The sequence below is a fragment of the Polypterus senegalus genome, chromosome 13, assembly GCF_016835505.1.
Source record: "Polypterus senegalus isolate Bchr_013 chromosome 13, ASM1683550v1, whole genome shotgun sequence".
Lineage (NCBI taxonomy): Eukaryota > Metazoa > Chordata > Cladistia > Polypteriformes > Polypteridae > Polypterus > Polypterus senegalus.
Window position 1 is genome coordinate 83,816,881 of NC_053166.1, and position 20,641 is coordinate 83,837,521.

Below are 20,641 nucleotides of genomic sequence, written 5' to 3' on the forward strand. Positions count from 1 at the left end.
TAGAAGCATGCACCGATGTTGTCAGGCATGTATACAAGAACACAGGGGCCATACAAAGTGCTGCGTACAATTTTGAGTTGCTACAATTAAATTTTGGCAAAATGGACTAGCCTGCCACATAATTTTTTCACTCTGATTTTTGGGGCGTCTTTGAATTCAGGGCTCTGTAGGTTGATCATTTTCATTTCCATCAAACGATGTGGCATCCTTTCGTTCCCAACACATTACCCAGTCTATATCAGTATAGATATCCAGGAAAATTTCTTTTTCCCATTGAGATCTGATGTGTTTTCAAAGTGTTCCTTTAATTTTTTTGAGCAGTTTATATTGTGGACTCGACCCGGACACAGACAGGCGGACATGTTGTTTTATTAAATTGGTCACACAGACCCAGTTCAGTGCACAATACACCCCAACACACTCAGTCCTGGCCACAATGCCTCTCTTCGGGCCGCCTCCACACCTCATCTGTGCTTCGTCCTGCCTCCTCCCGACTCCAGCGCTGAATGAATGGAGACGGCCCCTTTTACACAGTCCCCGGATGAGCACCAGGTGTTCCCGGCATTCCTTGCTTGACCACGGCCCAGCGTGGCGGAAGTGCCGGCTGTCCTCCCGGCAGCTCCCCGGGTGTTTCCCAAAGTCTTCCCCCCCAGCACTTTCTGGTGTGGCGGAAGTGCTGGGGCAACAGGTCCCCAAGGCATTGGGGCGCCTCCTGGCGGTGACCACGGGCCCCTACAGGGTAGGGCTTCCATGCCCTCAACCCGTGGCCCCCAGAACAACCAGGAAGGCGGCCACCACGTGATCCAGGGTGGGCTTTGACCATCTTCCGGTTCCTCACGGCATCCTGGCCGGGTCGTTGCCCCTGGCATCCCTGACAGTGCCCCACAGCCAGCGAAGACCACTCGGGGGAAAGAGCGACCCGTCCCACAAGGGCAGCACAGCCACGAAGTGGGTCCTACTCCAGGACAGCCGGGGTCCGGTCCCACTCTCCAAGCAGGGACAGGGGCGGAGACTCGGCCTGAGCACCACCACTTGGTGCTCCCCTGCGCCTTGCACAGGTTGCGCTCCCCCCTCGTTCGGCACCCCCTCCGAGGCCTCTGCGCCCCTTTGGTCGGAGTCACTCGCTCCCTTGCAGCCTCCTCCAGCCGTGGTGGCACCCGCACACCAGCAGAGAGATCCTTCAGCAGACGGTCCGACATCTGAGGGCAGGTCCCCAACGAAGGGGGTCCTACTGTTCGCCCGGGGTCTGTCCCTGCAATAGAGAAGAACACAGGGGCAGAACCGCTGCCAAGGCACCCTTTCTGTGCCACGCACTGGCAGCATTCCCCCCTCCATTCGGCACCCCGGCACTTGCCTGTTCGGCACCCTCTCTGCGGCTTCCGTGTCCCTCTTGATGATGGAACCGCCGGCACTGCCTGCGCTCTCTCCGCCAGCCTCAGGGATTCCCTCTGCCCCCGCAGAGGGCGGCCACTACCCGGACGCGTGCACCCAGCACCGCGTCCCAACATATCGGAGGAATCGGCACCCAGCCTCTTATTCCTCCTTTCACTCTGGGATGCCATGACGGTTTGAGACTCCTTATGAAAAAGAAAGCGCCTCTTTCCCATCTGCGTCCCTACAGTGCGGCGCAAGACTGCAGCCGACTCGGGGCGGAGGGCGCTAGGACCCGGGGCACTTAGCAGCCCGTGTCCATTCAGCGTCCTCACGGACTCCCCCCTCGCCGCGCATACAGCCCACGGCGCTGCACCTCCTGTCGGAGGGCTGCTTACTTGAAGCTGGTCTTTGGCATCACAGCCATGTTCAGCAGACCCTCCTGCATGCTGTACAGAGTCGGCTGTACTCACTGTCTCCGCCGTACACCTCCGGCTGGAGATTCCAGCGTCGCGCCGTCCCGTTGTCGATCGAAACACCTTCAGCGCCGCGAGCGCCTTCCTCTCCAGTACCAGTACTTCAGCCCGGATGGCACGTAGCATCTGCAACAAAGACTGCTCCGCGGCCCGAAGGCACGCCTCCAACTTCGTCAGAGCAGCCGACAAAGACAGACATTCAGCCGGCGCGGAGCCTACCTGTTCATCAGTCTCCGATGCTGACAACTTCCTGTGGGCCTCCTTCTCTGGCCCAATCGGGACTACCCCCTGCCCGTGATGGACATTCCTTGGGCCCGCCTCTGTACGGTCATTGGCGGGCACGCAAGACACACTGTCCCATCGCGTGCCTGTCAGGGGGAGGGACTTCTGGTCCGCGGCCATCTTGTGTCCCCTTCTGCGGCGGCGACGTGCTTGCCAGCAGCCGTGTTGTTGCCAGCGCCTCTCGAGCTGCAGTGTCTCCTCCTCCGCAGCCCTCGCGGCTGCCGCCGTGCTGTCGAAGCCCCGCAGACCGACATGCACCCGCCACTGACGCGGATCCGGGAAGTCCCTGCCTGTAAAAAAGAAAACACGCCCGGCCCCCACGGGCCGGCTGCCACTAGGTAGGGAACTAGTCAAATAGACAGATGTTGGATTATATATATACGTAATATATATGTATTGGAGGAGTAGAATGGGGATCCCGGCCAGGGAGTGATGGACAAATTAGCCAGCTGGGCAGAAAGATAACTCTGTTCCCAGCTGGTATAAAATAATAGAAGGACCAGCGGAGGCTGGAACTTGAGTGTTTTTCCATTCCCATGTGCTAGATGGCAGTGGTTCTTGTATGAGAACCCAGTCAGGACATCTGCTAGGGAAATGGAGTCCAGAAGTGCAGCCCTGTAAGGGTCCCATGGGATTGGTAGGGGCAATGTCAGGGGAGGACCACCCTACTTTGTCTATGGCCCGAAAGTGCTTTCTAGAGGAAACAAAACGGCACTGGATGCAGTCCCGGGACCGGCCTCAAAGAAAGGCAAAACTCAGAGGAGGAGAGAAAGAGGAAGAACTGGAATCTGCTCATTTATTGCATTTTGTGGCTTATTATTGAGAGGTTTGTGAAGAAATGCCTTGTGAGAGAATAAAAAGCCTTTATTTTATTCATAGAACGTGTGGTGTATTGCTGTGTCTTTACTTTGGGGCTTTCTGGTGCCCCCTTGTGGTTACATTATAGTGTTCACAGAGTTTCAGTCTGAAGGCACTGATTGGCCATCCCACAGAGCAGATAGTTCAATTAGATCTTGGACTCCTGTGCTAAAATATTTCAACACCACCTTTCTGCCCAATACAGACTTGCCTACTTCTACAAAAATACTAATTTTGTTTATTATTTTGCTTCACCTACACTACACAGTTATAGCTAGCCATGGTGTATGCATGAATGCTAGGTGTATCCGCTTTATATCCACTTGTAAAGCTTCATTTGCACATGTACTGTATATCTATCTATCATGATCCAGATTTATTTTATATCTTTTCAACTCTTTCTTGGCCTCTAAAAATAATGCACAAGGTGTGACAATTTAATTACGTGAATGGCCCGGAATGTAGTGGAGGTGTTGAAAGTGGTGTATGGAGAGGATGCTATGGAAATGTCAAGTGTCTTTGAGTGTCTAGCATAAAAGGTTCCAGGAGGGGAAGAAGATGCGAACAACAACATCAGAAGTGGATAGTCTATCATGACAGTGCTCCAAGAAGACATGGTGAGCTTAGTGTTCATGACTTTCTGGCTAAGAAATAGGTTTCCATCCTAATAACCTGACTGAGCCCCTTGTGATTTTTGGCTCTTTACAAAAATTAAAACTACCATGAAAGGATAAAGATTTTCAGACATTTCTGAGTAATGAGACAAAGGAACTCAAGACTATTCCAGAAACAGAGTTCCAGGTATTTTTCCAGCAATGGTAATGTTGTCTAACTCAATGCAAGGAGACCACTTTGAAGGCTACTCTAGCTGCTAGTGCACAGATATGATATTATACAGTATTTAGACTTGGTGAGAGCTTGATGAGAGCTGGTGGCTTATATTGATGGTTGGGTTAGGATATAAAACAGAAATATTGCTGTTGGCTGTAATGGTTTTGTTTATAGCTCTAACGAATCAGTCAAGAACACCTCAGTGATGGACGTTTATAGCACAACTTGTGAGCACCAACAGTTGCAACACTTATGATGAGCATCAACATAATTCAGTGCCATACTTTTTGTCCAATTCAGTGAAGACAGACTTAGCTCAAAGGAATTTGTGACTGTGATTTTTGTGATCATGTTCTGCCAGCAACAAGTCAAGCAGACTGAGGATTAGAAAATGAATCATAGTCATACAGGCTAAGGTTGAAACCTAGAAAAACCAATAGTCCTTTCATGTAAAAAAGGAAGCAGGAAATCTTGCAGTCAGAAACAAAGTAAGGAGTTGTAAACAAAGAAATCAACTGTTGAAATAGTGTAAGAGATCTTTTGATGTACTGTATACCAGCATGGAAAGTGAATGAGTCCATGAGTCTGGTTTATAGAGTGTCATGTTGATAGCACCATCCAGTTCAACCTGTGTGGGCACAGCCCTATAGCAACCTCTCATTATGTACTACAACTGAGCAATAAAATGGGATGTTTGTGAAAAATGAAATGGCATTATGGTAAAAATAAAAAATAGAAATTTCATATTTCGAATAAAGCTTCCAATACTGAAAATACAATTACCCAGAGATTCTCCAGCAAGACAAATATGGATTTTACCTGCAGAAAACATCTAAAAAGCTCAGGAAAATTACTAAATGTACCCAAAACATGACAAATCACTTGGTGCCAAGAAAGGGAGCCAAATGATGATTGTGTTATTTCTTAATGTGTTATCACTAGTGATGAGCAAACATTGCCTGAGTTACCCGAAATCACGGAAATATTTGTAATATTCACCGAACTTGGCGAACTGCCTTAAAGTCAATGGGAAAGGACTAACCGAACTAGATTTGACTGGATTATACTGGATTATAATGGTGCAGCCGTCTTTAAAGTGTCCCAGAGGGCCAGGGAAACGTTTGCCAACTATACTGGACTGATTATTGTGGCCAAAAAGGTGACCTGAGCTGTGCAGCAGCAGCAGTGCCAAGCAATGCACCACCGTGTGTCCATGAGACCAAAGAAGAAAGAATGCAGTCAGAAACACAAAATCATATATTTCATCAAAACAAAATGGAAATGCTGAAATCGTAGTCAAACATCAGAAAAGATATGTAGGTCTTTTAAAGACATAAAATTCAAAGTGGCGTGTCATGACTGAAACCACTGTCTCATTCTGTTTTTTGAAGTCACACTGAAGGCTCTCTAAAATGTCTGTGCTGATGCTTTACACTTTATATTCTATCAAAATGATAGAAACATCTTGTAAATAGTAAGACATCTTTTGTTATTATTATTATTATTATTATTTCATAGAGTCTCCTCTGTTTTGTTTCAGGCTCCTTCAAGGTATGTTTTCACTCTTTCCCCGCAACGTGGCTAAATATTGTGCATGCACAGGGCACGTACCCCCATCTCCTATATTGACATGGAACTCAAAGATTAACCTGCACATTTGGCTATAAGCTCAAATAACTCGTCCCACAGAGTCTGTAATGCAAATGATCAGCATTATACACCCGAGGGTCGGTTCCATCAATATTGGTTGTTACAGCTCCTGAGGATGTCACACTGGCCTCGCAAAGCAATGGTATAAAAAAAATAATAATAAATAAAATAAAATTATCCTAAAACATCCGAATTATCAGTAAACAATTCGACGAACAAGGGCGAACACAAACACAGCAAATTTGCTGCGTAATAATGTTTTGGAGAAATTTGCTGATCATCACTTATTATCACAGAGTTTGTGTTTTATTACTGAATGCCAAGCATGTATAGGCTTTTGTGTTTTTCTCTAAGTGCCAGTGCTTCATTTAAAGCACACTAAACTCAACAAAAAATATTGTGTAAATTATGCAGTATGTGATATCCACTAAGATAGTATAGGTTTATTAGACTCTTTCTGAGTCTAATAAACTTATACTTAACTTATCTTAACCTACACTTACACTTAACATATAAATGCATATAAACATCAACATTTGGTTGAATGACACACTTTTATTTGACTTGTCTGTAGCTTGGTTCTGGATGGCAGTAGAGTGAGGGGTGCCTGATGTCATCTCCAGTCCAGAGTCCTGTTAAACTGACTCATGAAAGACAGTTAAAAGGAAATGAAAATGTCCAGGAGAATCAAAAGTCAAAATATTGGCCAAAGTTCAAAACTGGGAGACAAGAAAATCTTTAAAGTCAAAACGCAATTTAAAAAACAAGACCAGGGATTTGAAAAAGCAGTAAAGAATAAATTTGATGCAGCAAAATAAGGTTTATCTGTCAAGCTCAGATACCCCAGAGGGGTGATCTTTGTATTGTTGACACCACAAATGAGTGCAACCCTGGGTATTCTGGGAAAGATCACCATGGAGACTGTAAAAACAAAAACCTAACACAGCAGTGCTGAAATGGGAAAGGAAACATTGTCGCGATAGAAATAAATAAATCATGATCTTCTTCAGAATACAGTAGGTTGTAGATATAAGTAAACTGATTTTTGTTAATATTCTGCTAACTTGTATACTCTGTGCTTCACTGATAGCGTGCTTTATGCAAACAAAGAATGGAGTTGAAGCAATTAATGTAATGTACAGCAATGCTAATGAATAGAGTGGATGAACAACTGAAGAAGATGTGGTGTCCTGGACAGGAAGATAGACACATGATTACCTTTGGCATCAACACTAAGGTATGAAATGGAAGGAGAAAGTTCAATGATGCTCAAAGAGGATGCAATGTCAATAGTTACCAAGTACACTGTACCTCAAGTGTCAGAGCCAGGCACTGTGGCTGTAAAAAGGTGTTGCTTCACAAGATGCATAAAGGGAGTGAGAGAGAAGTACAGACAGAAGTGGTGTCCTCCGATACCCATGATCTATTGTATCTTTATCTAGATTATATATGTGACAATAGCATTAATCCCCTCATCTTTTTATTCATGATATACAGTATAGCCCCTGATCAATGTTACATCATTAAGTGAAGGTCTGCAAAATCCCAAAGGCTTTTCGATTTCATATACATATAAGATTGTGCATGGCAATCGCAGAAGGGATGGAGACCCTGATCCCTGTAAATCCTAGAAGTGCTTCTGCAATGATGGCATAGATTTAAATTTAATGGTCCCTCAATATTATAATATACCCATTATAATATACGTTCGCATCTATAAACTTTGGAAGGGGACCACTATCCTCCTGCATCTACTTGCTTTGAATGGTGACACCCCACCCACTCTAATGCTCCCCAAACTTCTTTGCATCGGGGGTTGAAGTGGACTGGTACCTCTCAATTTGTTTGCTTTTGATTACTGATACACTTAGATGTATACTGAAAGTGCTTTCTAGCCTACTGACACTCATCATAATTATCTATTCTACCTCCAGCCCCCAGACATGGCACTTGTAACTCCAAAGATAACTCTCTTATTCTCTCTTCATCAACTTGAATCACACAAAACTCCAGCACCGTTCTTAAATGGTGGTGCTTAAAGTTCTAATGGGAAAGTTGACAGAAAGCTCCAGCTCAAAATCCCAAAGCCTTATCTACTACACCTCACTGCCTGTCAATAGTATTAGTTTTTTTTAGTAGTCCTGAAAAATAAAACTACATATATTATATACAAAAAAGCACTTAGTTACATAGTACTTTTGATACACTTGACTAAATGACAGCAGTATAACTGAGGCCCCATTGTTTTACGAAATTTCCCAAGTGAAGCCGAGTAACACAGCTAGTAGTTTTATATAGTTATATTACCTAAAATTAAAAAAATAGTCTTTTTTGCTTTACACTAAGTCATATTTGCCATAATGTGCTAAATTTGATTTTCTGTGACTTTTTACAAAAAAATTAAGCCTGCCACAGAATCCTGCTATGTAAAACATAATTATAGCCATTGCTGACAAAATAAGCTTCCTTGGAAACAGAGTACTGAAAGACAATGAAACCTGACATATTTGTGCCATATGACAGATTTAAGTATTCCAGAAAAAAAGGGTAGTTTAGTGTTATGAATTTAGAACTGTGTTATGTGATTTGTGTCCATGTATATTACCTTGCCTAAGGCTCCCCAAAACATAAAACAAACCAATGCAACAGAAAATGTGTATATCTAACCAATCTCGTATAGCATACGTGATACAGGCATATCTTACCTAAAACTGGAGATGCACTTACAAATTATGTTTATTTTGATAAGTAAATCTCGAGTGGGCATTTTCTAATCCTCCATAAGTAGCACCACCAACGCAGCTAGAAGAGAAACAGAGGGCTCCATTATATGTGTCACCTACAGTATAGCTGTACATAGTAGTATATAGTACATAGTAGCTATTCATACAGTAACTACTAGATAAAAGGTCCGTTATTCAGGTCATTCATGTTATGAGGACAAACACTGAAAAACCAAAGCAATGACTTGTGAAAGCAGGTTGGCAAATGTATTAATGTAACAAAACTGTTCACCATGCAAATAGATTCATTTTATCCAATTTAGGAATACAATGAACAAGAGTCTATGCCAGCAGTACTGGGTGCAGTGCAGGAAATAACTGAGGCTGTCGGCACTGGCGTAGAGCAAAATTGTCCCTAGAAAAACACTGCCTGAATATTCTACTATATTTCAAAATTACCTACCTGTCCACTTAAGTCAGTAACTATTCAAAGAAATATTTTCTAGGATATCAAATTTAATTAAATCTCCACTATTTGCTGGGTTGCAAATCGGGGGAAACTATTATGGTGTTATTGTATGAAACATTTTTAGAAACCGATATTATTATTTACTTTTTTCTATTCAAATAATGCATTTTGTCATTTATACCTGGGTCTAGGGGCTGTTAGGTTGCTCTGCACTTCTTTAATAACAGGCTTGTGGTCATCTGCAATCGGATGTGGTGGGCAAAGAGGACAAGGAGAAGAAGCCTTTCCTGTCAAGCTTGCTATGATGCTTGATTTGCCTGACGTACAGTAATCTCCTGTTATGAAACTCATTCGTAGCATTTAGCAAGTTCGATCTTCCATCGATGATTTAAGAATAGATGCTATCTTAGATATAGTTTGGCAATGTTTGTTGTGCCAATTGCTTGCTTTGAGAAGAGCTTAGACATTCTATTTTTATATCATGATACAACTTTTTCTTTTCTACTTGCTAACCTTTACAGATTTCAAGTATTACCGCACACACATCTGTTAACTGTAACATCAAACAACATGACATAGAAGCTTCTCATTGTTTTGTTTAATGTAAAAATGCACAAAAATTCAAAATATATTTTGTAGCTGCCTTTGTAGAGGTCTGATGAGGGGGACCTTTGGGTTGGAAGGCCCTCCACCTGCACCATTGGCTCTGCGGAAAAAATGATAGTATAAAAATTCAATGTGAACAAAGTTTTATTTGATAGGCCTATAAAATCTTGTCAAGTTCTCACCAACAGTATACATTTAAAATTAATAACATAACATAAAATTAGCAAACCTGTTTAAACCAGTTCAGTTGGTAGAAGCAGATTTGAAAATCCATCCATCCATTTTCTAACCCGCTGAATCCGAATACAGGGTCACGGGGGTCTGCTGGAGCCAATCCCAGCCAACACAGGGCACAAGGCAGGGACCAATCCTGGGCAGGGTGCCAGCCTACCGCAGGACACACACAAACACACCCGGGCCAATTTAGAATTGCCAATCCACCTAACCTGCATGTCTTTGGATTGTGGGAGGAAACCGGAGCGCCGGAGGAAACCCACGCAGACACGGGGAGAACATGCAAACTCCACGCAGGGAGGACCTGGGAAGCGAACCCAGGTCTCCTAACTGCGAGGCAGCAGCGCTACCACTGCGCCACCGTGCCGCCCAGATTTGAAAATGTTATTTTTAAATAGTTAAAAAAAATAATCAGTTTGTTGTTAAATGATATAAACTTTTTGTCAAGTACCATGATAAATGAAATTTTGACATACGTTTTATTCATAATTAAACCACACATTCCAGAAAACATTATACTAATTGTTAGGATGCACATTGATGCAGTAGTTACCACTGCTGCTTCATGGATCCTGTGTCTTAAGTTTGAATCCAGTGTCCATTCATCGTCTTTGTGGAGATTACATGTTCCCCTGTCTCTACATGGTTATTTCTCTCTCAAGCACCTTTTGCTGAGCTCTTATTTACTCTGGACAAGTACTGATATCTGCGGTGGGTTGGCACCCTGCCTGGGGTTTATTTCCTGCCTTGCGCCCTGTGTTGGCTGGGATTGGATCCAGCAGACCCCCGTGACCCTGCAGTCAGGATATAGTGGGTTGGATAATGGATGGATGGAAGTACTGATATCGTAGTGATTGGTTATAGTTTAAAATCTTTGTGAATCAGGCACCTGCCAAGAATTGCAGCTGATCAGTGTTCTGGTATGTTGTGAATATTTTTTTCATTGCATTTGTTTTTTGTTGCATTGTTTTGTTACATTTAGTGCTGTTATCAAACCAATTTCTAGATACACCTTTTCTGTTGCGGGGCTTCAACCACATATGTGTCAATTTGTAGCACAAAACATGCAAAGCTGTTTAAGAACAAGGGGTTGCCATTAGTGATTTCCACTCTTTATGACCATTAGGGAAAGACACTTTGTGCTCCCTAAAATATTTAAATTGGCTTTGCCTTTGGCTCTACCCTTAGCTTTAAACTTTGGGGAGAATTACATGATTCCCCAGGGTAATGGCTTAGTTTGGAGTTTTCCCTTTATTTACACACCACAACAAATAAAAAGAACTCTATCATAATTCCTCAAAAACCATATTAAAAATAATTATGCTGAACTTACCTGGGCCTAGTCGTTCCTGTTATGACAGTTTTCCTTTTGAAGACCCCACTCTGAACTCCACAATCTAACAGAGAAGCCTCTTATGGTTCTGCCAATGATAGAATTACCAAGGCCAGCATGGCATCCTGCTTCATAGACATGAAATCTACATCCTCTGATTTTAAAATTACAGAATTGCAAAATTACAAGCAAGACTTCCAAGCGGCATGGAACAGTAGCAATCTAATTCACGAGGGATTTTGCCTATCTTGAAATTAGGACTTTAGTATAACCACTGCAACAGCAAGATGTGTAATGAACCTGCCAATTCAGAAAGTGAAGGAATTAAACAAATCTTTCTAATTTATTCAGCCTGCTTGAAATTGTGATGAACTTGGGAGAACCCAGCATAGTCTCAATAAACTATAGCAAAAAGTCCTCATGGGTGGCGAAATGGTAGCGCTGCTGCCTCACAGTTAGGAGACCTGCGTTCGCTTCCTGGGTTCTCCCTGTGTGGAATTTGCATGTTCTCCCTGTGTCTGCATGGGTTTCCTGCAGGTGCTCCGGTTTCCTTCCAAAGACATGCAGGTTAGGTACATTGGCATTCCTAAATTGTCCGTAGTGTGTGCTTGGTGTGTGTGTGTGTCTTGTGGTGGGCTGGCACCCTGCCCGGGGTTTGATTCCTGCCTTGTGCCCTGTATTGGCTGGGATTGGCTCCAGCAGACCCCCATGACCCTGTAGTTAGGATATAGCGGGTTGGATAATGGATGGATGGATGAAAAAGTCCTCACAAGAGGAAGGATTCATCAGCCTTTTTGGATTGTGAACATAAAAAATCAGATGAAGATTCTTTATCAATAAAAATATTTATTACAAAAAATGCTCTTCTTAGCAAAAGTTCCAAGGAGTGCGGAAGGATCATTGGGTGTTCCCTAAAATCTTTTTCCACTTTTTTGTCTTTTAAGAGTTTCATTTTTTTCAGCAACTCTACATACTTGTACTTCTGAGCCTTAGAGTAAGAGCCTAAATGGTCATTTGAAGACCATTGTAAGCAAAGGTAATAACAGGGAAGACAGAGTGCATTTTGTTTTTTTGGCCCCATAAATCTTTGTTGACACTAATATATGGTGACCGCTTTTTAGTCATGCCAATACATGTATTAGTTTCATTGCTTAGCCTTTCCTTGCTCAAAAACATTTCCAATTAAATTGTATTAACCATGGTGGCTCTTTGTAGTTTCAGTGAACTGTATTATCAATCACTTTTCACCTACTGTTGTTTGCATTTGGCAAAATTTGATAATGATGAATAGATCTTCAAAAATTCACTCTGAGTCTCCACACAACTTGGTTGCATTCTGTAAATTGGAATAGTAGTAGAATTGATACTGACCTCAGATCAACTTCAAGAACTAAATTTCATGTACAGTTTTGCTTTTTATCCCACAGGAAAAAAAAACTGTGTCAATGGGATGGGGTTTCTGACTGGCAAGGGCACCACCAAGGTTTTAAAAGGCAACAGGAAGTCCCACAGAAAACTGCTAAACAATTCAGTTGTTACTAGCAAAAGGAAAGGTCCACTTACATGCTGGTGTAAGATGACGGATGTTACAATTGTAGAAATGAATCCCCTGGACTCTCCCTTATGAGAGAGATGTTATGCCAGGAATTGTACTGAAAGAAACTGTCGGTGTAACACAACCTACATGACTTATCAGACTGTGGATATGATACTTATTATTAAAACATCCATTTCTTATTTCAGATGGAGGTTTGCTGTAGTATTCAGATAATGAACTTCTCTGAAGTTGATCCTGAAATAAGTAAGTGATCTTACTTAAGTTATATTTCACAAAATTGAAACCACACAAAAATTGTGTAATAGTTTTATACCATTGTGCAATATATGAAGTACATGTTAAGATTCAACAATAGCTCTTACTTCAACAGAGTCAAAACACTGTACTTTGAAATACAAAGGCTACCAGTATTATTTCATATGGTATTGAACCATCTCACGCCACAAGATTCAGGGATCGTTTTTACTTCCTCAGTCCATGAGGCTACAAAACATCCACTCATACTGCCAGCTAAGTGCTTGCGAGTTTCTGAAGTACAGTATGTCATCTGATGTACAGTATAATACATACATGATGTTGCATTGATTTCCCCGTGTTGAATTAATGGTCTGTTGTTGGTACTGTACGACTCCATCTAGTCTGTGCAATGCAAGCAAGGGACTATTGCATTGTTCTAATCATACTTAATGCATCTCACATACAGTATAATTTTTTTTTGATATTTTGAATTATTTTGACATCTTCCAATCCTGCAGTGCATTTGAGAGCTTCACGCCATGTGCACTGTGTAAAATATATTGGACACAAGATGCCTTAGTCCAGATTTCATATTTGATGAACAGTAGTCACTCTGCAAAACTGCAAATTTGTGATTAACACTAGAATTACCAGAGCCTATAAAAAAACTCGTAGATCCGTCCCACCTTAAGTAATAAGTAATAACTGACAAAATGTAGGCATGAAGTGTATAATGTATGAAGCCTGAAGTCCAAATATCAAAGAAACACTTTCACAAAAGGTACAAATATTACAGAACAAGTGCGCTTCTATTCAAGAATATAACTGCAGAAAAATAACCCGCGTTAGGGTGCAACATTGACACACTTGTTCTGTTATATTTCATGTCTACATTTTGTCAATTATTACTAAAACATGAACAACTTTTCTGTTTTAACGATGTGTTTATATTGATCGTTGTAGACATGGAACACACATGAAAGTATGTGTTCCAAATAACGATCTAGTATTTATAAAAGATGTAATTTTGCTTGACTTCTCACTCTATACAACTCTAAGCAACTGACACGCAAGTAAACAGACTTGAGCTGAGAAAACTGTGTGGGGTGGGGGGATGTGATAGCAGGCTGCTTGCTGTTTGCTGCTTATCAACACATTTACAGGACAAAAGACGCTGACGGAGAGGTGCGAAGCGATTTAAGGTGGGACAGATCTACAAATTTTTTCGTAGGCTCTGGTAATTCTAGTGTTAATGAGTACAACAAAACTCTTACTTTTAGTTTATTATGAACTGCATAGATGTGGATACTTCAAACGGCGGTTCGGCGCATACACACAAACAACAGTCAGGACCCTTCCCCCCACCCAAAGGCGAAGGGAGGCCACCCTCTCGTCCACTGGGGTAAACCCCAATGCACAGGCTCCAAGTCGGGGGGCAATAAGTATGCCCATACCTGCTCGGCGCCTCTCACCGGGGGCAACTCCAGAGTGATAGAGTCCAGCCCCTCTCAAGGAGATTGGTTCCAGAGTCCAAGCTGTGCGTCGAGGTGAGTCCGATTATATCTAGCCGGAACTTCTCAACCTTGCGTACTAGCTCAGGCTCCTTCCCCTTCAGAGAGGTGACATTCCACGTCCCAAGAGCCAGTTTCTGTAGCCGAGGATCAGACCGCCAAGGTCCCCGCCTTCGGCCACCACCCAACTCACACTGCACCTGACCTCCTTGGCCCCTCCCATAGGTGGTGAGCCCATGAGGACTCCATTTTTGGAGTCTCTGGAGGGGGTGCTAGAGGGCATACCTTCTGGGGACTCCCTTGTTCTGCTGGGAGACTTCAATGCTCACGTGGGCAATGACATTGAGACCTGGAAGGGCATGATTGGGAGGAATGCCCCCCCCCGATCTGAACCCGAGCGGTGTTTTGTTATTGGACTTCTGTGCTCGTCACGGATTGTCCATAACAAACACCATGTTCAAGCATAAGGGTGTTCATATGTGCACTTGGCACCAGGACACCCTAGGCCTCAGTTTGACGATCGACTTTGTGGTCGTGTTGTTGGACTTGTGGCCACATGTCTTGGACACTCGGGTGAAGAGAGGGGCGGAGCTGTCAACTGATCACCACCTGGTGGTGAGTTGGCTTTGATGGTGGGGGAAGATGCCGGTCAGGCCTGGTAGGCCCAAACGTGTTGTGAGGGTCTGCTGGGAATGGCTGGCAGTGTCCCCTGTCAGAAGTAGCTTCAACTCCCACCTTCGGCAGAACTTTGACCACGTCCCGAGGGAGGTGGGGGACATTGATTCCGAATGGGCCATGTTCCTTGCCTCTATTGTTGAGGCAGCTGACTGGAGCTGTGGCTGTAAGGTGGTCGGTGCCTGTCGTGGCGGCAATCCCCAAACCCGTTGGTGGACACCGGCGGTGAGGGATGCCGTCAAGCTGAAGAAGAAGTCCTATAGGACCTTTTTGTCCTTTGGGTGTCTGGAGGCAGCTGATAGGTACCGGCAGGCCAATTGGAATGCGGCTTCGGTGGTTGCTGAGGCAAAAACTCGGGCATGGGAGGAGTTTGGAGAGGCCATGGAGAACGACTTTCGGACGGCTTCGAGGAGATTCTGGTCCACTGTCCGGCGTCTCAGGAGGGGGAAGCAGTGCAGTGTCAACACCGTATATGGTGGGGATGGTGCGTTGCTGACCTCAACTCGGGACGTTGTGGGTTGGTGGGAGGAGTACTTCGAAGACCTCCTCAATCCCACTAACATGCCTTCCAATGAGGAAGTAGAGCCTGGGGACTCTAAGGTGGGCTCTCCCATCTCTGGATGTTGTTGGACTGTCTTGGTTGACACGTCTCTGCAACATCGCATGGACATTGGGGACAGTACTTCTGGATTGGCAGACCGGGGTGGTGGTCCCCCTCTTTAAAAAGGGGGAGCGGAGGGTGTGTTCCAACTACAGAGGGATCACACTCCTCAGCCTCACTGGAAAAGTCTATTCGGGGGTTCTGGAGAGGAGGGTCCATCGGATAGTCGAACCTCGGATTCAGGAGGAACATTGTGGTTTTTGTCCAGTGGACCACCTCCACACCCTTAGCAGAATCCTGGAGGGTGCATGGGAGTTTGCCCAACCAGTCTACATGTGTTTTGTGGACTTGGAAAAGGTGTTCGACCGTGTCCCTCAGGGAATCCTGTGGGGGGTGCTCTGGGAGTATGGGGTACCGGGTCCCCTGATAAGAGCTGCTCGGTCCCTGTACAACCGGTATCAGAGCTTGGTCCGCATTGCTGGCAGTAAGTTGAGCCCGTTTCCAGTAAGAGTTGGACTCCGCTGGGGCTGCCCTTTGTCACCAATTCTGTTCATAACTTTTATGGACAGAATTTCTAGATGCAGCCAGGGTGTTGAAGGGGTCCGGTTTGGTGGACTAAGGATTGGGTCACTGCTTTTTGCAAATGATGTTGTCCTGTTTGCTTCATTAGGCCGTGATCTTCAGCTCTCTCTGGAACGGTTCGCACTTGAGTGTGAAGCGGCTGGGATGAGAATTAGCACCTCCAAATCCGAGACCTTGGTCCTCAGCCAGAAAAGGGTGGAGTGCCCTCTCAGGGTTGGGGGAGAGATCCTGCCACAAGTGGAGGAGTTCAAGTATCTTGGGGTCTTGTTCACGAGTGAGGGACGAATGGGTCGTGAGATCGACAGGCGGTTCGGTGTGTCATCCGCAGTGATGCGGTCTCTGCATCGGTCTGTCGTGGTGAAAAAAGAGCTGAGCCGTAAGGCAAAGCTCTCAATTTACCAGTCGATCTACGTTCCTACCCTCACCTATGGTCATGAGCAATGGGTAGTGACTGAAAGAACGAGATCGTGAATACAAGCGGCTAAAATGAGTTTCCTCTGCAGGGTGTCCGGGCTTTCCCTTAAAGATAGGGTGAGAAGCTCAGTCATCCGGGAGGGGCTCAGAGTAGAGCCGCTACTCCACCGCATCGAGAGGAGTCAGATGAGGTGGCTCGGGCATCTGATCAGGATGCCTCCTGGACGCCTCCCTGGTGAGGTGTTCCAGGCACGTCCAACCGGGAGGAGGCCCCGGGGAAGACCCAGGACACGCTGGAGGGACTATGTCTCCGGGGAGAGGGAATTCTGGGCCTCTCTACTCAAGCTACTACCCCCGCAACCCGACCCCGGATAAGCGGAAGAGGATGGATGGATGGATGCATAGATGTAACAATTCTAGGTGCAGCAATGTACCAAATATTATGAACTTCTGTCACCTCACTGAATTTATTGGGACCCAGATCTGTTTTCATATGTTAATAATTAGGCCAATGGTGCAAAGTCAGTTGAAAGGACTGATCCCCTTGGAAGTTTTCTCATTTTTTCATTATGCAACATAGAGTCACAGCAAATTTAATTGGACATTTTTGACATTTAACAACAGAAAAAGACTCTTTAATGTCAAAGTGTAAACAGATATCAGCAAAGAGGTCTAAATGAATTACAAATATAAAATACAAAATAAGTGATTATGGATTCACCTTCAAGTGAGCAGTCAGTAAATGTACCATTGCCAACCATGACAGGCTTGAGTCTATGTGCACAGTTTGCTGTTCTCCAGCTTTGAACATCTGGGCACTGCACTTTTTTCCCATTCTTCATTGCAAAACTACTCAAGCTCTGGGACTGTTTAGCTTGCGACTCATCCAGAGTTATAATATGTAGGTATCCTGATGGTCCACCTCACTAGTCTTCTTCATGCACAGTCACTCAGTTTTTGTGAATGACCTGTTTCAGCTGTGCCGTGCTTTCTATTTCTTAACTAGCCAACCCACGGCGTACCATACGCCGCATAATCAGGCCGGTTTCTTAATGCTTTTTAAGCACAGGGGGAAAATTAACATTTGAAAAATCGGTAATGTAATAAATCAGCAAGAAAAGCAACATTGTAACAATGCACAGAACGAACCAACACACAATCGTCCGTGACTGGAAACTGGCGGACCACCATCGTGCCTTCTCCTCCCAGACAGAGGGATGGGGGTGGACAGCGCTCAGGCACGGAGGGTGCAACGGGAGGACAGGAGAAGGACGTCCACTCCATTCCCTCCGTGTAAAACAGTTTGCTATGGTGCATGCGGTTGTGTGTCGTAACCGAAAACTCGGTTTTTAAAGACTGCTTACTTCATTGTGTTTTAACCTCAGTTGTAAAGGATTGTTTTAAGGATCCCATGGGATACCCTCAAACCGTTTTACACGCTGCATATGGCGATTCACCGCCGAGAAACATGCCTCTATGAACAGTCAACATGGCTTGGTGGTGCATGCGGCCTCTACGACAGACAAATATAAATGACGCTGTTTTTTCTGTGTTGTCGCGTCCGAGTTGGTGGGCGTGGCTCTGCGAGTTGTCGTCGTATCCAATGGTCTTGGAGTTGGTGGGTGTGGTTCTTTCCTGCATGCGCCATAGGTATCTTACTTGTCGGCGGTTTAGTGAATCCACGCCCGTTCCGGTGTGCTTTCCATGGGTGTCTTACCTTAGTGAATTATATATATAGATGCTTGTTTTATCTGTAATGCAAGGGATATTTTCTTGTCTTTTTTTTTTTACTCTTTTTTAAACACCCTCTCACTGAGTTCTTAGACCGTTCTTATTGTCTACATCGTGTAGGTTAGACCAAAATACTGACTCACCACAAGATGGACTTTACAGACAAGAAGTTTTTATTACAATCAATGGAACCCTCCTGACTACAGACAAGTGATCTCCCTTGGACTAATAAGGCAACTAATAAAACCAACTGGTTGCCTCAGTGGTGATTTAGGTGTATGGGTGAATAGTTATGCAATTAATAATTCTGTGTTTTTATTTGTAATTGATTTAGAACATATTGCAAGGATCTGTCTTTATAATTCAACACTAAATAGTCTTTTTCTGTTCATCAGTGTCATAAAAGCCAAATTAAAGCCAATATGTTTCAGTGTTGCATAATGATAAAATGTGAAAACGTCCAAGAGGTCAATACTTTTTATTTACAGATTATACGAAAAAAATATTATTACTGACCTAATCTCACTGAAGCTGACAGCCATGAATGGATTTTGCTTATAACTGAAGGGGTGGGGGGGGAGGATGGGGTGCAATTAGATGGCTCACTGAATGTCATATTTTTAAATCATTCTAACACCACAAAGTAAGGACGGTGATTTTGTATTCCAAAGATTTAATTAACCTGGTCTAGCAGAGAGCAAGCTTATATTTACGATGAACTGTCTACAATCGAAGATTCTTCTAAAACAGGACAACTGAACATTTAAATGTGTGTTGCGTGTGTAGAGAGCACATAGCACATATTAAAAATAAACACAACCTGATTTAAAAATAAACATAAGCTGATGCCAGGGAAAAACCTTTTTGTGACAATAGTGGCATTTGAATGGTAAATGTGAATGATATGGTGTCACAGGTGCTGTGTGTGCTCTCTGCTGATCATTACAACAAAAGTAAAGGAGTCAATGTAAGCTTGAAAAACTGGCAGCTATATTCATGAAAATACGAACAGTAAAATATGCATGTCAAGTAAACGGTCTGTCACACTCCATCAAAAGGACTGCCATTAAGAGAGCTGATAACAAAGAGCCACAGGAGATGCAGATTTCAGTACTCAACACAACTCAACAAATCTGCCTAACAACACCAATAAAGCACAGACAAGGATGCACATCACCCACCTTCTGACTGCATGTCTAAATGAGTAACTAAAGAAATTCAACATTACTCTGGCTGGAAATGCAAACATGCCATGACAAAATGATCACAGTGTTTTAACGCATTGTGTATTCATAGACCACAATGCTTCTCTAAACTCTGTGTGCTGTTGTTATGTCATATAGTGATGCAAAAGTTAAAATAACAGTAAGATATTGTAGCAGACAGTGGCACTTCTCAAATGTGTGCAGCCTGGTGGCTACGGTGGTCTGTGTCTGTGTGTCTGTCTCCACTGTGGCAGCACTCATTACAATATGCAAATGAATTATTAAGCCTCAGTTACCTTGTACATTTGAATGGATAACAGCAATTTTAGCTTTTTAAGTTGAAAGCCTTTTGTTCAGTATCTTTTGCTCTCTCCCTCAAAACCACAGCAGCAGTTGTGCGAAATGCACAGACTGAGGAAATTGGTGATGGGTATTTTAGGAAGAAGCTCTGTGGATGAAGTCTTTGTAGCGCAGGAATTTGCTGATATTCTCTACACACTTTTTAATGAATTGTCTCCAGATGTGTATTCACATTTCAGAATCACATCTGGCTTTGAAAAACTATTATGAACCTAATGTTTTTAATAATGATCAGAAAACCATTACCTGAAACCCTTTTCCTGTGTTTGCTTTTCCTTGAAATGTTTACTGTTTCTTTCAAACCAAACGTTAAAGTCTTCACTCCTATTAACAAATGGAGCTCTGGTGTTAGTCATGTCTGGTCTGGTGTGGAGCCTATCCTATAATACTTCACATCTCCACTTTCATATCTGTTATGACTTTGAAGTCTAAATTTATTTTATCTTGTGTGGAATAAACAAAGAAAGCAGATAATGGTATGGAGGATCCACCTCATATATTGTCGGCAACAAACAAAATGAACTTTGAAACGAGTTATCCTAAAGGACTGAATCAAAAATAGTGACAGATCAGGAGGTTGTAGTGTTCTGGGTTTATAGATACAAGGCAGGAAAGGGCGGGATCTCAGGCAGAAATGAGATCTGCAGGAGAGCATGTTGTAGCACCGGAAATGGGCGGAGTCTTAGTCTTTCATTCTGGTGGGCTTTCCTTCTGGAAAAGGCAATAACTACCGTTTGTCAACCCTTGACTCTACATCTTACCCCCAGTTAAATCCTTACGTTGTCTCCCATGTGCGTGTTTCTGACACTTGCTATATAAGTGCACAGTGGAACCTCGGTTCATGACTGTAATTTGTTCCAAAACTGTGGTCATAACCCGATTTGGTCGTGACCTGAAGTAATTTCCCCCATAGGATTGTATGTAAATACACTTA

General features: G+C 43.6%; 1 protein-coding gene across 2 annotated transcripts in view; it reads left to right on the forward strand.

Annotated features, from left to right (window-relative positions):
- LOC120543143 (nuclear factor NF-kappa-B p105 subunit-like) overlaps positions 1-20,641 on the forward strand; it is a 93,333-nt gene that overhangs the window by 21,925 nt on the left and 50,767 nt on the right. For both annotated transcript variants that reach the window (XM_039776026.1, XM_039776027.1), the window contains exon 2: positions 12,577-12,634. In XM_039776026.1, the coding sequence (XP_039631960.1) occupies positions 12,577-12,634 (58 nt within the window). The remainder of the gene's footprint in view (positions 1-12,576; positions 12,635-20,641) is intronic.